This window comes from Camelus dromedarius, chromosome 26, assembly GCF_036321535.1.
Source record: "Camelus dromedarius isolate mCamDro1 chromosome 26, mCamDro1.pat, whole genome shotgun sequence".
NCBI classification, from domain to species: Eukaryota; Metazoa; Chordata; class Mammalia; order Artiodactyla; family Camelidae; genus Camelus; species Camelus dromedarius.
In genome coordinates this window covers 13,487,473-13,505,001 of record NC_087461.1, presented here as the reverse complement: position 1 = coordinate 13,505,001, position 17,529 = coordinate 13,487,473, and the positions used below count along the sequence as shown (strand labels likewise).

The 17,529-nt window shown below is 42.8% G+C and overlaps 1 protein-coding gene across 1 annotated transcript in view; it reads left to right on the top strand.

Moving 5' to 3' along the window:
- Window positions 1-17,529, top strand: part of APBB1IP (amyloid beta precursor protein binding family B member 1 interacting protein) — a 93,843-nt gene that overhangs the window by 71,220 nt on the left and 5,094 nt on the right. The window contains exons 11-13 of the mRNA XM_031444639.2: window positions 2,280-2,390; window positions 12,696-12,794; window positions 13,396-13,519. Coding sequence (XP_031300499.2) covers window positions 2,280-2,390; window positions 12,696-12,794; window positions 13,396-13,519 — 334 coding nt within the window. The remainder of the gene's footprint in view (window positions 1-2,279; window positions 2,391-12,695; window positions 12,795-13,395; window positions 13,520-17,529) is intronic.

Here is a 17,529-nt window from a genome sequence, read left to right as displayed (position 1 = left end):
AATGTACCATGCTGCTAGATGAAAAGATATTAATTCTCCTCCCAATTTTTCTATATATTCAATTCCAAGAAAAAATTTCAATAGGTTTCTTTCTACTTGAAGTTCAAAAACTGATTCTGAAATTCATCAGAAAGAGATATTGTTCTGAAATAGACACACACAAAAATTATGAAGAAGACTAGGGAGACCTCGTCCCAGATGTCAAAACATTAGACAAAAACAGGGCAAGAAGAGAAAACACATCAACAGAGAGCCATCTAATATAAGAGAAATTGAAGTGAGCACTTTATAGCAGTGGGGAAAGAATTTGATACTCAACAAATAGCATTGAAATAATTGTATATCCATTGGGAAAAAATAGTTGCCTACCTCATACCATGTTCCAAATTAAATCTTACATTGATTAAAATATATTTGGAAAAATTATAAACTATTAGAAGAAAATGTAGGTCAATATTTTCATAATTTGGCAGTGGGGAAGCCTTCTTAGGCAAGACTAAAAACTCAAAATTTAACAGAGAAAGCTGACGGATTTGACTATATAAAGTTGTGTTTAATTCCTTATGGCCAGAGATACCAAACAAGAAGTTAAAGGCTAGCTCTAGAGTCAGAGAGTACATTTGCAGTGTGTATAACCAAGTACAAATATCCATAAAACATAAAAACTTCAACAGCTCATTGAGAAAAAGATAAACACACTCATAAAAAAAAATGGCAGTGCTTATTAAGTGAGAATTCACAGAAACAAATCTCAGAAGCCAGGGAATAATTAAAAAGTTGCTTTATCTTACTAGTAATCAGGAAAATATAAATTAAATAGTGAAATATTCCCTCCTGTGGGACTGATAAAATTAACAATGTTGATAATACGCAAATTTCATCGAGTGGGAAAGAAAAAGGGGCAGCCATGCACAGAAGGCTGGAATGTAAGCTGATAACAGCCAAACGGATGGGGAGGACACAGTTTAGCAAGATTTGCATAGGCAAATATAAAAGGGAATAATCCTTCAAAGGCTGGCTCTGTGTTTGGCAATCTGTCCCACGGAAGTATTTGCTTATATGCACAATATTTTTTGTAATAGAAAAATATTGAAATAACTTCTAATTATCTATAGTAGAATGGTGGAATAAATCGTTACATCTATACAGTGGAATGTTATGCAACTATACAATGAATGTGATACATCCTTTTTACGTCCTGACGTAGCAAGACCCCAAGATAGAATGTTAAGAAAAAGAACAAATTCATGAAAAAGTATTTATAGTAAAGCCTCATTTATATTTTAAAAATTGTATATGCATATGTATGTATGCCTGTGTTTATATTTACACACGCATAGGTATATAAATGTTTACCCAAAAATATTTGGAAGAATGTCTTTGGAGAAATGAATGAAATCAGAAAAAAAGAGTGACAAAGGAAGATTTTCATTTCATTATGTATAAAATAAATTGTTTTTTAAATTATGATGAATATGTTTTATTTTTCTAATTAAAAAAATTACAACTTTGAAAAGTATCTTACAAGAAAAAAGTGTACAACCATATATAAAGGAATAATTGTGCAATGAGGTGTAGCAATTCTGCCCTTTATTTTTAATTCATTAACTCTGTAAAAGAATTACAGGCTGGAAGGGGAGAAAAAAGAGGAATAGAACAGACTTGTAACTGAAGTGTAACCAAATATGTAGATTAGAGGTTGCAGTCTTCACAATGCATATTGTAAGTGGAGGAGAGGGTTCTGTTTCCATAGCAACACCACCGACTCTAAAGACAGCCTGAAGGGAATCTTTTCTCCTCGGGAGGAAGTGCATGAAGTGTGTGCTAATTTTCTGAGCATCAAATTTACCTCTCATTGTTCACCGTGAAGGGGCCTTTTTTCTAAATGCTCCATCGTGAAATCCATCACTGACTTAGAATGGCAAAGGCCAAAATGCAATTTCTGACGAGGTACCGGGTCACCTTGTCTACACCATGTCAATAATGATGTCTCAAGGTCAGCCAGTCTGCTCTGGGAGTCCACGTGCGGCTGCCAGAACAGCTGTGTAATCTTTTGCTCCGGTTCTGGCCTGTGGCACACAGATTTGCCTTGGATGTACTCTTTTACTTCTTAACATGTAGGCTTAGCTTTTAGAAAACTACACGTGGTAGAGGCTTAAATTACCCGAAATTCTGTACTTTCCTGTGAAAATATAACCCTCCGTTGTGCCATCACGAACAACCTTGGAAATATATTACCTGTCAACTAGGCTGAGGTTATTTTTTTCCTTCTCTTTCAGACATCTCGAGATCTGGCATGTTTCATACAGTTTGAAAATGTCAACATTTACTATGGGATTCAGTGTAAAATGAAATATAAAGCACCCACTGACTACTGCTTTGTTTTAAAGGTATGTTATATGAAGTCCTTACTTTAGATTTATAAGCAATTTGAGTGAATATTTCCTTTTTTTTAATTGAAGTATAGTCAGTTTACAGTGTTGTGTCAATTTCTGGTGTACAGCATAATGTTTCAGTCATACATATACATACATATATTTGTTTTCATACTCTTTTTCATTATAGGTCACTACAAGATATTGAAGACAGTTCCCTGTGCTATACAGAAAAGACTTGCTGTTTATCTATTTTATATATTGCAGTTAGTATCTGCAAATCTCGAACTCCTAATTTATCCCTTCCCATTGCTGGTAATCATAAATTTGTTTTCCATGTCTGTGAGTCTGTTTCTGTTTTATAAATATGTTAATTTGTGTCTTTTCCTTCAAATTTCACATATGAGTGCTATCATATGGTATTTTTCTCTTTCTGGCTTACTTCACTTAGAATGACGATCTCCAAGTTCATCCATGTTGCTGCAAATGGCATTATTTTATTCTTTTTCATGGATGAGTAGTATTCCATTGTATAAATATACCACAACTTCTCTATCCAGTCATCTGTCAATGTACATTTAGGTTGCTTCCATGTTTTGACTATTGTAAATTGTGCTGTTATGAACATTAGGGTGCAAATATTTCCTTTTAAGAAAAAAATATTAAATGTTATATAGTTAACTACAAGTATAACATAATAAGCTTTTTATTGTACACCAAAATAGGAAAGAGGAAAACATTCCTACCCATTCAGATCATTTCTCCCAAAGCCTGCTACAGAGTCTAAAACTCACAAACCAATCTGTCTGGGTTTCTTCATTACTTTATGAAAATGAAAGCTCTACATTTTGAACAAATTTTATTTACAATTTTATTGACAAAGTGATAAATTTTTCAGTTCTATATCAGACTCTTATTCCATTGTCAGACATTTTTAGAAATTAGGAAGTTGGCAAGATTTCCTAGAAAAATATAGAAAATACAAAAGTAGGGGAAAATATCATTTCTTAACAGACTCATAGACATAGAAAACAAACATGATTACTGAGTTGAGGGGAAAGGGGTGGGAAGGGATAAATTGAGAGTTTGAGATTTGCAGACTAACTACTATATATGAAATAGATAAACAACAAGTTTATACTGTGTAGCACAGGGAACTATATTCAATATCTTGTGTAACCAATAATGAAAAAATATGAAAAGGGATATATGTGTGTATATGTATGACTGAAACATGCTGTGCAACAGAAACTGACACTTTGTAAACTGACTTCAATAAAAAGTTAATTTAAAAAAATCTTTTTCTAAAAATAGCATTACTGGGTCTTGAAACTTTTTAAGGTGTGTGTTATCAAAAAGCAGTATGTATTATCAGTTGTCTGGGAAGGTTTGTTTACATTAGTACATTATTTTGGAAGGTTGGGCAAAAGTAAGTTTTATCTGCCACATGTAACAACTGACTCCTGGAAATGGATTCAAGGAATTGATGCAGCTGTTCTGGCCACACCATTGCCTGGAAGATCATAAATTCCTTTCCCTTCACAGCCTCACACCAGAGAGCAGGGGTTATCTCATTCCATTTGGCCTGGGTCCAAGGCTGTGTGCAGAATTTATCTTTTTTTCCTACAAATATACTTTGTTTTTTTAAATTCTTTTTTAATTGAAATGTTGTTGCTCACAATGCTATATATAGGTTACAGGTGTACAGTATAATGATTCACAATTTTTAAAGGTTATACTCCATTTGTAGTTATAAAATATTGGCTGTATTCCCTGCATTGTACAGTGTATCTTTGTAGCTTATTTTATCTAATAGTTTATACCTCTTAGCCCCCTCCCCCGATATGACCCCTCCCAGAAATTCCCCAGAATTTCTCCTTTCTTGGAGTCAGGGCTCCCCAGTTTCCTTCTGGAACGGCTGTCTGTGGGGCAGCTGTTCAGGAGACCTGGTTCCTGGCAAGGCTCCATTTTAGCTCAGTCACCTGCACTGCACACAGGAAGACTCCATCACCATGTTTCTGGAAAGGTCTGCAGCTGGACCCTGTGTGTCCGCATGTGCTCCTGGCAAAGCTGTCACCCTTCCCGAGGAAGTAGGTCAGTCTACACTTGGGGGGGGTTATATCATTTTCACAAATGAAGGACAACACTTACATTTACCTCTGTAGCAAAAGTTTTCTTTGTCAAAGTCCGCATCCTTGGAGATGATTGTGAACACACACTATCATTTCAGAGGTGCCCACACTAGTGTGCTGCTGTCACACAGCTGCTCCTCCAGAAGTTGAGTATCTCCTAGACCCAACCATTCCCAAAGCCCAATTGAGCAGAACAGTAAATGCAAAGGCCCTGGGGTTGAGGCCTGCTTGGGTCAGAAGGAAGAGAGGGTGGGGAGAATGTGCTGCCTGCTTCAGGTTCCTGCATTTCTGGCCTGTTCCTGGTATAGAAAGTGTCCTGAGAACAATGGCAAATACATACCTTGCATCTATAATGCAGTGACTTAAACACTTAACTCATTTAATCCTTTTATCAACCTTATGACATGAGAGCCACAATTCTCCCTAGTTTTTAAGCGTGGAACCGCTGCACAGAGATTCCTGGCCAGGGAGTGGCTGAGTCAGGATGAGAAGCCAGAGGGTGGCCCAGAGGCCATTCTCTCAGACACTGTCTGCTCAGACACAAAATCTCTGCATCCCTCAGCCCCGCCACTAACCACCCTTGAACTGTGTCTTCATTATGTTTCTGTCTGCCCCCACGGCCCTTGTTTGCAATCCTGAGACTGTGAGAACTTACCAGAACAGGGACCCTCATTTCCACATGGACGTTCCAATGCCCTGCATCAAAGTGCTGCCCACATCTCTTGGGCAGGGAGAAGGTTTTGGAGGGAGGTTCTGAAATGCTTGCTGGTTAATAAACTGGCTGAATCAGAGTCAGAGGAGGCTGGTTAGAAATACAAATTCCAGGGCCCTGACCCACTGAGTCAAAACATTGAAGGTTGGGGCCCAGGAATCTTAGTTTTTCCTAAGCATCATCACGATTCACTTAGGATTAAAATGGGCTCTAACTTTAAGCATCAATCACCAGGGCTTGTTTGCTATGATACCCTTCAGAGTGGACAAATAAAATGAAAGTTGTCAGAGGGAGCAAGGGCCCCAACACATGGCCAGGGTCCAGAGGCCGGAGCACAGATTTCCAGCAAGAGAAAGAAGAGATCTCAGACTCAGAGGTTCCCAGGATGAGGAAGCAGACACAGGGAGCAAGGGAGGAACTCGGTCTGACACAGGACGCAGGTCCTCCTGGACTAGAGCTTCTAGAATCCTCTATTCAAGGCCTGAGTCTTCTGGAGCCGGTGGGGGCCTCCCCAGTGGGGGAGAGGGCTCAGAGGTGGGGGGAAAAAAAGCAGTTCTGATGATCTGAGAACAAGAATCAAGAGCAACCCAGGCGGAACATGCATTTCCCTTTTTCACAGAATGATGATGAGTTCTGATCTGAAGCCAAATTCTTTACCAGCAGTCCCCCTGCCCACTTCACTCTGAAGTGCCCGTCTTGGTTCCTTCCCAGAACATGAAGAATTTTTATCATTTGCTGAGTAAAAGGGTCTGTTACTGCTTGGAGAACCTGATTTGTTTCTGAACATTTTGATCACTTGTTTGTCCTGTCCACTGTGGGAAAGAAAAAAAAAAGCCCTTGATATGCAAATACTTCATGAGAGTGGCAGATTTACAGAAGTCAAAGAATTCCTTCGTACAGACGTTGAAAAGGAATTCAGGATTACGGAGAAGCATGTTAAGAGAGCCTGTGAGCCGAGCCGGACTGAGAACTTCACCCTGGAAGCTTCTTACTCAGTAGGAATTCACGGATTATGACAGTTCATGGAGGGCACTGTTGGGAAGGTTGGAATTTGAGTCCTGGCCTTGTCACCTGGCACACTTTGCAAGACTCCCTAACCGTCACTGCCCTCTGCTCCAAAATGGGAATAAGAACACTTCCCATGCAGATTAAACAGTATGTGCCCAGAAACCACCAGTGCAATGCTGAGAAACACAGCCCGCGTGCAAGAATTGGCAGGCGTTACTACTGCACTCCCGTACTAAGTAAATATTCCTACTGACCAGTGGTTCTCAAACTTGAGTGTGCATGAGACTCACCAGGAGAGCTGTTAAAACACTGATTGCTGGAGGGGAGGGTAGAGCTCAGCAGTGGAGTGCATGCTTAGCCTGCACATGGTCCTGGGTTCAATCCCCAGTACCTCCGTTTAAGGGAAAAAAAACTTAAAAAAAAAAATATACAGATTTTTGGGCCCATAGAGTTCCTTGTTCTGTGGGTCTGGGATCAGGCCTAAGAATTTGCTTTTCCACCAAGTTCCCAGTTCACCAAGTTAACATCACATTAACAGTCCAGGGACCACACTCTGAGAAGGGACATGACCTGCCCCTTAAGAGGTCGAGCAATATGGTCAATAATACGGCAGTGACTTTGTATGGGGACAGATGGATACTAGACTTGTCGTGGTGATCACTTCCTAATGTAGGCAAGTGCCACATCACTAGATAGTACACCTGAAACTAAAGTAATATTGTACATCAACTATATTTCAATTTTTTTTAAATTAGTAAGTAAATTTTTAAAAAATTTTAAGAGGCTGTGCGTACTCACAAGAAAGATACCAGAATCCAAAGAAAGGACTTTGGTACTCCAGAGTCATGTCTGTGTTTGTGCTCTCTCTGGGACACATGCTCCCCTTCCCTGCAAAGTTGCTACTTTGTGAACTCTTTCTCACTCCATTCTGAGGGTGGCTGTGATGGGGAGATGGAAGTAAATAGCCCCGGGGAAGAAGTTTGTCTTTACTGAGCTCTGTTGAGAGGCAGAGCGTCAGGAAGGTCATAGAGAGAGTTTTGGAATTCCACTCCATCACTCACCTACTCCCTACCCTTACTCTGCTACGTTTTCTTCACAATCTGAAATTACATCACTTAGTGTTCTGTATTTTTATTGACTTTCTCCCCTAGTAGAATATAAACATCTGTAGGCAGGGGCCTTTTCTCTTGTATTCACTAGTATGTTTCAGAGCTGGATCAGTAACTTGACACAGTGTAAATTCTCAGCACACACCTGTTGAATGAAGGAAGGAAAAGAAATTCACGTCAAGCCCTACGTGCTCCCAGAAACCTGGTTCTATCATTAATATTGATCATGATAATAACAAGTCCCATCATGCTACAGGCTCCATGCTGGGTCCTTTTTATATATTACAATCTGCCCTGCATATCTGAGGGCTCCACATCTGTGGATTCAACCAACCTTAGATAGAAAATATTCAAGGAAAAAATTCCAGAAAATTCCAAAAAGCAAAACTTGAACTGGCTGGCAACTATTTATGTAGCATTTACACTGTGTTAGGTATTCTAAGGAATCTAGAGATGATTTAAAGTGGACAATAGGATGTGTGTAGGTTATATGCAAATACTGTGCCATTGTTTATAAGGGACTTGAACATCACTGGATTTTGGTATTTGCTGGTGTCCTGGAACCAATCACAGGTCACATCTGGGTCTCATCCAGTTGAGCTAAGTCATTCCTTTCTGGTTCCTGAGTCTGCTTTTTACCCACCAGGTCCAACTCCTGAACTCGCTGAAGATTTTGGCCACTTTTCCTCTGATTTCCACTCAACTCAGCCTTCTACCCCATACCCACTGACTTTTTGAAGCTAGAAATAGAGAAATCATCCTTGAAGTCCCTCCTCTTCCCTGTCTCATCCAATCCATCCTCATGTTCTTCTGGTTTTTATCATCAATGTCTCATCCAGCCCTCTCTCCATCTGGTCCTCCTGACTCCACGTCCACCTCCCGCGCAGCCGCCATTGCTGCCTGGATTCTCTGCTGCTCTGAATGTCTGATGGGCCCACTGCCTAGAGGACAAATTCCAGATGCTGTTTGGACACAAAGCCCTTGACTCTGGCTCCTGTCCAGCTTCTTTTCTGCCTCTTCCTTCCATGGCTCCCAGGTTTTGGCCACACAGAATTTCTGCACGTTCCTCAAATGTATTATAACATGCTGTCACCTCTTCCAAAGAGCCTTCCTTTGTTTTCCTCCTTAGCTTTTACTAAGAACCTGACTGTTTCATAGAGTGACCACATTTGTTTATGTACCTATGTCTCCCCCAGCAACACCCCAGCCACCACTTCTAAGTATGAGAGCCCCTCACTCATCTCTGTTTACCCAAGAATTGGTGTATTTCTCGGCACCCAGAGGTCCCTGTTGGATGCACGGGCCCTCGGTTCTCAATTATGATTCTCCCTCTCCTTTTGGCCTTGGATCAATGGCTTAACCTCTCTGGTTTCCCATTTGTAAGTTTAGAAGATCTATAAGGTCCCTTGTTGCAGTAATGATCTGCGGTCGCCCTCACCTCTGTGTGCTGTGCGGCACATCCTACGGGAGCTTCTCTCTGTGGTCAGGAGCAACCAAACCAATAGCAGGAGAGTCTGGCCAGTGGCACAGAGCCAGTATTTTTCCTTAAACCTCTTTGCAAATATTTTTTTCAGCAAAAGGCTCAAGGGAAGTAAACCCCTTGGCAAGGTCCCAGGACATGACAGGAGAAAAAGCACAAGGACTTGCCGTAGGATGTCCTGGGAGCCTGGAGGGTTCCCGCGCTAACTCGGGAGCCAGAAAGGGGTCTCCTGGCCATTGGCAGCTCATCTGAGAATCAGAAAATCTGAGGATCACAAGAGACCTTCGGGGTCATCTGATCCGAATTCCCCTTTACACAGTCAGGGCACACAGGTGATGTAAGGAAGTCGGGGAGACACACCCCACTAACATAGGAGAGAATGAACCAAAGTCTCTACACCCACCTCCTCATCATAGGAGGAGCTGTTAGAACTCAGGGGCAAGAGTTCTGGCCTCTGCTTTGTGCTCAACAGCCGTTACGTTTAAGGGAATGACCACATTTTACTGTATTTGGATGGAGAATACACTTAAGAAATTGTTTATTGTGCTGTTGAAGTGGATCCGTCTACATACACAGTTGCTTTCTGCATTTCATTGCAAGCACAGTACGATTCACAGTCTGCTCCTGGGAACATGATGGGACACGCACCAAGAAACAAACCAAAAAAATTTTAATATACAAGCCCAAGGTAACGGCACCAACGTTTTAAATTCCTCAGGGAAAAAAATAAATAACAGCTGCTTTCTAAGAACAATTGATGCAGGAAAAACAGGGGTGGGGCGTGAGGAGGGCCCTTTCCCAGGCCTCGGTTGAGCTCCTGGGACGTGCCCCGCCAAGTGTGGGTCCTTTAAAGAGCAAGCCACAGTTGAGTAAAGGTAGATTTATTTGGAGAGATACAGCAAAAGGCAAGAGAAAGGCCACGAGGTGTGGGGGTTGGGTGTTCAGATTAGAGTAAAAGTAGGTACACACTCCGTAGACAGAGTGCGGGCCGTCTCCCAAGAGGAGGGAGAGAAAGAGGCGGCCGTGAGGTGCCGGTTTTTTATGGGCTTGGTAACTTCACACGCCTACAGGTGGGACCATCCCAACTACTCTGGGGAAGGGGCTGGGATTCCCAGGAATTGGGCCACCTCCCACTCTTCGGTCTTTTGCGTTAGCCTTGGGACTGTTCTGGCGCCTGCGGGCATGTTATTCACCATGCTGAGGTTACAATGAGCATATAGTGAAGCTCAAGTTCTGCTAGAAGTCAAATCTCCAGCCATCTTGAGCCCCAAGGCCTGCTGGTGGTTGAATCTTTCACCATCCTGGTGCTAATTGTTGTGTTATTCCTTGAATAGCTGTGCCCTGCCCCCTTCCTTCCTGCCTCACAATCACAGGCATCAAATTGCTGGAGAGACCCATGTTTTTGTCCCTCTTACACAACAGTCAGAACAGGAATGTAGCTGTAAGGCAGGGAGCTGGGTTTCTGGGGCTGAAGGACAAAGACTTCTGGTTTGGCTTTGTGACTTTTCGTATTGATAGATGTGCTCCAGGCATGTGTGGAATGTCACAGCCCATCCAGGAAATAAGTATGTCCTCCCCCAGTGTACTCATCCTTATGACCTGCCAGTTAATTCATGTAACAAATCCTTTTTTTGCTGCTGCGCCTAATGATCTGAGTTGACGGAGAGTTTCAGTTTTAACAGATGATTATTGGAGAAACATTCGCCAATCACCCAAAGAGGATGATTATTGGAGTAACATTTGCAAAAATGAAATCTAACATTCAGAATTGACAAGGAAGCATTGAACCCAAATGAGGAAATGTGTGATACATGTTGCCACCTGCTGGCCAGAATGGAAAACTACAGACAACATTCAGGAACCCGGAGCCAAAAGGAATAATAATTCTTTATAATTTCTGAATTTTTCTGTGATTTTCTTAAGTCTGGAATTTCGGCATAATAAATTAATATGAACATGGAAATTCTAGGCGGCGGGAGAAGAGACTCCAAGGGTATACTGGACTATGGAGTAAAATATACAATAACCTCTCTAAGCCTGTTTTCTTTTTGTAAAACCAAAAATTAACTAACCTCTCATCAAGCTCAGAGTCTCTGTGGGTCTTGTGACCCTTTCAGGGCAAAGACAGCACAACCCCCAGCTCTTGCTGGCCTGGCTGTTAGGGTGACTAGTCCAGATGCTGCTTCTCAGATTCAAACTGAAGTTCAAGGGTACAAGGCCCATGGTTGAGGTCAGCTTTGAAAAGAGCCATTTCCCTGAAGGTCAGTAATTGAACTGAAAGCAAAGTGAGGTGGGAAGGTCCACGCAGGACCCTCCGAGAGGAACCGGACAGCCTCGCTCCTTCCCTGCCCACTGAAGATGACTTCTGGCTCCCTGCCCTCCCAGCAGCCTTGCAACACCCCCACCGACGATGCTTATCCCAGCAGGATTAACGAACGGCTCTGAGAAATGGAGGATGAAGAAACAGGTGGTCTCACAGCACCCCCCCACCCTGACACACACACACACACACACACACACACACACACACACACACACACACACACACGGTGGTAGTCATTGTTCTATATAGTGAAGCTTCTTACAAATTATAATGACCCGTGAAAATTCACATGACACACAGCTTAGAAGCTTAGAACCTTGGTTGGGTTGCCTGCCCCTCACCATATGGCCACGAGCCTTCTGGCTGAATGGGAAATCTTATGCTTGCTTATTTCCCTCAACAATGGTTTCCACCTCTGGACTGGAGGACCGACCACACGCCAAGCCATGGGCTAAGCCCTGGGGGTCTTCGGCAGTGAACAGACATGGTTCCTGCCTTCGTGGAGAGAAGAATCTGTCAGAGACAGAGACATAAAACAGAACTGACAGGGCAAGGAGGACTCAGAAGGAGGGCAGGGTGTTCTGCATGACTGGGGACCAACCCATGTCTTTCTTTCCCCCTCGTTTCTGCCCATCACTGTTGTCTTTGGCTGGAGCTCCTGCAAGGCCTGGGTGACCCCCCTGGGCAGCACCCCAGCTCACTGCCACATAAGATTAGACACAAAATAACCCTCCTCTGGGCCATCCATCTGGAGGCCAAAAATCGGGTAGGAAGTGACAGTCCCTGGTAGCAGAAATAACCCTAGGACTGACTGGGAATCACAAAAGCATTCATTCCTTGACATGAGAATTACATCAGGTAAGTTTCCTTATCTGATCAATGGAGAAACGATTTGGATTTCTTCTGGGGCTAGAGACATGTTAGATGTGACAGCTCTCAAACGTTCAAGAAGCAGGGATGAAAATGGGTTTTTTTAATTAGGAAAAATGGTAAGAATAAACATTTTTATTAAACGTTTCATTATTTAAATATATTTCCAACAGTATTCCTATTTTATACTGAAAGGGTACTGAGAATATAACCTGATCTTTCATAATAGTAAGTGTTGTATCTTGTCCATAATTGGTCTTTAATTTTCCACCTTGTCGATTTACTTGCCATCAATTGGATTTATATTTGAAGAGTTTTGTTTTATTTTATTTTTTAAATCTTATCTTTTATTGAAGTGTAGTTGACTTACAATGTTAGTTTCAGGTGTACAGCCAAGTGATTCTGTTACACATATGCATACATATATATGTAAATATTTTCAGATTTGAAAATGATTATTGATAATATGACTAAAAGTGCTTATGATAAATCATGTCACAGATTTCTTTAAATTCTTTCCAAATTTAGCCCATATGAAAAAGTACCCCTCTTCCTAATCCTAAAATTGCTACCTGTAATTTTGGCCACCGTCTCAGGAAATTTCATACACTAAGAGTTTTTTAAGTGTTGAAAGGTGCGAATGAGGGAAAAGTTCCTAAACGGTCTTCGAAATGGCTTTTTTCTAGCATCCCCAGATTCAGAAGGAGTCCCAGTATATCAAGTATCTGTGCTGTGATGATGCGAGAACACTGAGTCAGTGGGTCACGGGGATACGGATCGCCAAGGTGAGAGAGTGTGGGGCTCACCCCATCTCGAATTTGCTAACCAGCTTCCTAACCTGGGTTTCGGTCTTTGTGCTCCTGGGAAACACCTGCCCCAGTCTTACTGAGTCAATACTATCGACGGGTCAGTGCACAGGATATGACCTCATTTATTTGCCCACTGGTTTTTTTAAGTAGATGAGAGTGGTAGACACATGGAACCGCTCCAGTGACCTGAGAATTAGGGATTTATTTTCCCAGGAGAGATCTCAGATACTTATTTATGGAGAGCTTTGCAAGCATAGTGTGTAATTAAGAAACACAAGATGTAGCCTGTGATAGAATTACATAAAGACGTGTCATCAAATGGCATGGCTACAGCACTCCTTTAACGGGTGGCTGAGAGTATTAGCTAACTCTGCTCATCTGGGAAAGCATTTAACATAAGGAAACGTGACTTGTGGACTTTTTAAAATTAAAATATGTTTCCGTAAAAAAAAATCTCAGGAAAGGAGTAAAAAGAGTGGTTGTGAAGTCCTTTCCCCTCTCAATTTGTGGATGGCAGTTGAATGCAGAATTTGGGTTAAAGGCCTCACTCTGTTGCTTCTTCTGTGTTCTCCTCCAGTATGGAAAGACGCTGTATGATAACTACCAGCGCGCCATGGCAAGGGCGGGGCTCGCCAGTCGGTGGACAAACCTGGGCACTGCCAACGCAGCCCCGCAAGCCCCGCCAGCCCCGCCTTCTACAGGTACTGCCCGGGGTGGGGGAGGTGGTAGGGAGGAATCCTGACACCTGTTCAAAGCTCAGAGCTCATGTTCAAATTTATCTAACATATTCGGTAAAAACAGAACTTTTGTGAATGCTGTACAGAATACCTTACCCTCCTGATGGTCAAGGTTGAGATCCCTCCACTCCCCCACAGCACACACCTGAATCTATTTCTTTATAAGTGACTTGTAGCAGAGCTTGGGCCCTTTCTGCATGATATGCTTGTGGACAAGATGGTGATGGCCAGTTTAGGGTGAGCATGTAGGGAACTGTCTCATCAGAGCATAAAAGCGCTGTTTGTCCCAGGCTTCGTGAGTGCCCAGCAGACTGGCCACACCAAGGGTGGCATCATTCCTTGGCGTTTTGCCTCAGTGATGTCATGGCTAGAGCCTTGTACCCAACTCTGGGCAGCACATCTTAGTGGTAACATAGCAGCTACTTGTTTGTATTTTTCAGAGGGAGGACAAGACACTGAGAATGGAGTGGGTACTCTGCACTGCTTTGTGTGTATATTAGTTCTGGTCCTTACAGTGATCCTGCAGAGTATAAATTATTATCCCCACTCCACAGCTGAGAAAACTGAAGCTGGGAGGAGCTAGTACCTACTGTCTTCTCAGTGGCTGAGCTGTAATTCAAACACATTGTCTTTATGATAAATAATCGTTGAAAGAACTGGAATGATTGATGGTCGGTGATTTAATCAATTGTGCCTCTTAATGAAACCCCAATAAAAACTCTAAACACTAAGGCTTGGGGAGCTTCCTGGTTGTAAACAAGTCAGCGTAGCAGGTGGGTGACATGCCCGGACGCCACAGGGAAAAGGCATGGAGGCGCCATGTCCAGGACCCTCCCAGACCTTGCCTCGTGTGAATCCTTTATAATAAAACTGATCATTAAGGATAGGACTTTCTTGAGTTCTGTGAGTCATTCTGGTGAATTACTGAGCCTAAGGGGGCCGTGGGAACCTGTCAGTTTATAGAGGGCTGGTCAGAAGTGGCAGGTGGCTGGCATTGGAGCGCAGGCAGCCTTGTGAAGGTTATGCCTTAAACCTGTGGCGTGTGATGCCAGCTCCAGGAGGTGTCAGAACTGAATCACAGCCCACCCACTCGGAGTGGAAGCAGAGCACACATCTCGCCAGGGCCTTAGCTCCACCAGGTATGTGTGCATGTCAGGGTCCCCGGGGGCTTAGGGCTGCTGTGAGATGCTATTATGATAGGGCCCCCACTGAGCCTGTATACGTTTGATCAGCTGGGCCGTGTTTGTAACTCCCAATTCAAGGCTCCCTGGTAGAGCAAGCAAGGGCATGTGGTTTAAGCTCAGAGCCTGAAATGGGCATCTTTCTCCCCTCCATCAGAGTCTTAGCACCAGTCCCAGACAGAGGCAACTGTAACACCAGGGACTTAAAGAAAAAGAAGATAAGAAGGGAGCAAGAGAAGGGGGAGGGGAGAAGGAAGGCAGGAAGTGAACAGAATGGCTGGGCCCGGCCCTCAGCCCACAGTGGCTCCGCCCACCGTGAACCAGGTTAATTGGTGGCGAGGGGACGAGGAGTGAGACGGGGGACATCCTTTCCTCCTAGAGGCTCTACATGTAACAGATGTATTGATTCGATCACAACCTGTGGTCATCAACCCCACCTGGGCCCTTAACACTGCCTTTGGATCTTCTTGTGTTTCTCTGGACCAACCAAGGGAGCCTTGGAGCCCCGGGGGGATTGGCAGTGTCTGAAAACATTGTTGGTTTCATGCTTAGGGTGGCGCTTCATCATCTAACCTGCAGAGCCCAGGGACGCTGCCTCTCCTACAATGCACAGGACAGCCCCGAACAGCAAAGAATTTTCCAGTCCCACGTGTCAGTCATGTTGCGAAAACTTGTCCCAGTCAATGTAATGTCCTATTTTCTCTAACAGTTTCAGACTTTCTTCACTCCCCTCAGATTTCCAACATCCAGCCCCTTTACTCTCAGCAGAGCAAGTGGAACCATCAACTGCCCACCATCAAACGCCATGGCTTACGTGCATCGGCATCTGTCCTAGCCTGTGTCCATCATGTTACTTCCTAACAAGGGTGAATTCTCCCCTGTGTGCTCTGGTCCCCTGTTCTTGCCTCAGCTGGAGTCCTGCAGTACATCTCTGATGCTGACCACCGGTGTCAGCTCAGACCCCAAGGCTAAGGGCACAGTCCCAGTAAGGCCGCCCCTTCTTCCGAGGCCAGCCACACTTCAGGGGTCCCCAGGCCACCCACACTTCTGACGTACTGGCTACAAACCTGGGGGTTCCCATAACTCCCTTAAGGTTCACAGTTCAACTCACTCAAGAAAGTACTGTTCTTATTGTCACGAGGTTATTACTAAAAATACAAATCAGGATCATACACTATCTATAAAGAAAAGATTTTGAATATGTAAAAGAAGAGAGAAGAGAGGAAGGAGACTAGACCAAAGGAGATGAGAAGGTTGAGCACTTTGGAATCTAAGGGGTTGAAATCTCACTCAAGGTCTTAAGAAAAATCTTGAATTTAAACATCTTAAAGCCTTACTCTTACTTCCCACCCTCCAGAGCAAAGATTTGGCTAATTCGAGAGAGACATTGATAAGCCTTAGAGACATGTGGTGTTTACGTGGCACGCGGTGTATGTCCTGACAGCACCAAGCAGACGTGCCGAGGGGGGCAGCTCGGTTCTTGCTGACTGGGGAGCACACGTGTCACAGTGAAAAAGCTGACAGTGCAAGTTGTTACAGCCTGTTCCAGTTTTTTAACTGCATAAATGGACATGAATATCTTTTTGTTCTGAAATAATTTCAAACTTATGGAAAAGTTGCTAGCATAATGCAAAGGATTTCCATATACTCTTGACCCAGAGCAACGATGCTGAATGTTTGTCACATTTGCTGTGTCATTTTCTCTCTCCATCCACCCTTCTCCATGTGTTGTCCATAGACATTATTTCTTTTTTTTTAATTGAAGTAGAGTTGGTTTACAATGTTGTGTTAGTTTCAGGTGTACAGCAAAGTGATTCAGATATATATATGTATATCTATATGTTATTTTTTCAAGTTATTTTCCATTATAGGTTATAAGGAATTGAATATAGTTCCCTGTGCTATACAGTAGGACCTTGTCATTTTATCTGTTTTATGTATAGTAGTGTATGTCTGTTAATCCCACACTCCTAATTTATCCCTCCTCGGCTTTCTCCTTCAGTAACCATAAGTTTGCTTTCTATGTCTCAGAGTCTATTTCTGTTTTGTAAATAGGTTCATTTGTATCTTTTTTTTTTAGATTCCACATATAAGTGATGTCATACGATATTTGTCTTTCTCTGTCTGACTTACTTCACTTAGTATGATAGTTTCTAGGTCCATCCATGTTGCAGCTAGTGGCGTTATTTCATTCTTTTTTATAGCTGAGTAGTATTCCATTGTATAAATATACCACATCTTCTTTATCCAGTCATCTGTCAATGGACATTTAGGTTGCTTCCATGTCGTGGCTGTTGTAAATTGTGCTGCTGTGAACACTGGGGTGCAGGTGTCTTTCTGAATTAGAGTTTTTGTCCTATCTGGATATGTGCCCAGGAGTAGAATTGCTGGATCACATGGTAACTCTGTTTTTAGTTTTTAAGGCGTCTCCATACTGTTTTCCATAGTGGCAGCACCCATTTACACTCCCACCAGCAGTGGAGGGTTCCGTTTTCTGCTCACCCTCTCCAGCATTTACTATTTTTTTTTTTTTTGGAGCCACTTGAGAGAAGATTGACTACGTCATGTAACTTTGCCCCTTAAATCTTCCCTTTGTATTTCCTAAAACAAGATAAAGCTGTTCTCTTACAATCCACAGTACAGTTCTCAAATTCAGAAAATTTAGTTTCATGTTGGTAGACTTTTTACGTAAACCACAGTCCACGTCTTCCAGTTTTGCCAGTTGTCTCAAAGATGCTTTACAGTGATGCTCTTTACTGGCACAGTTGCCATCCAGGATTGTGTTCTGCAGAC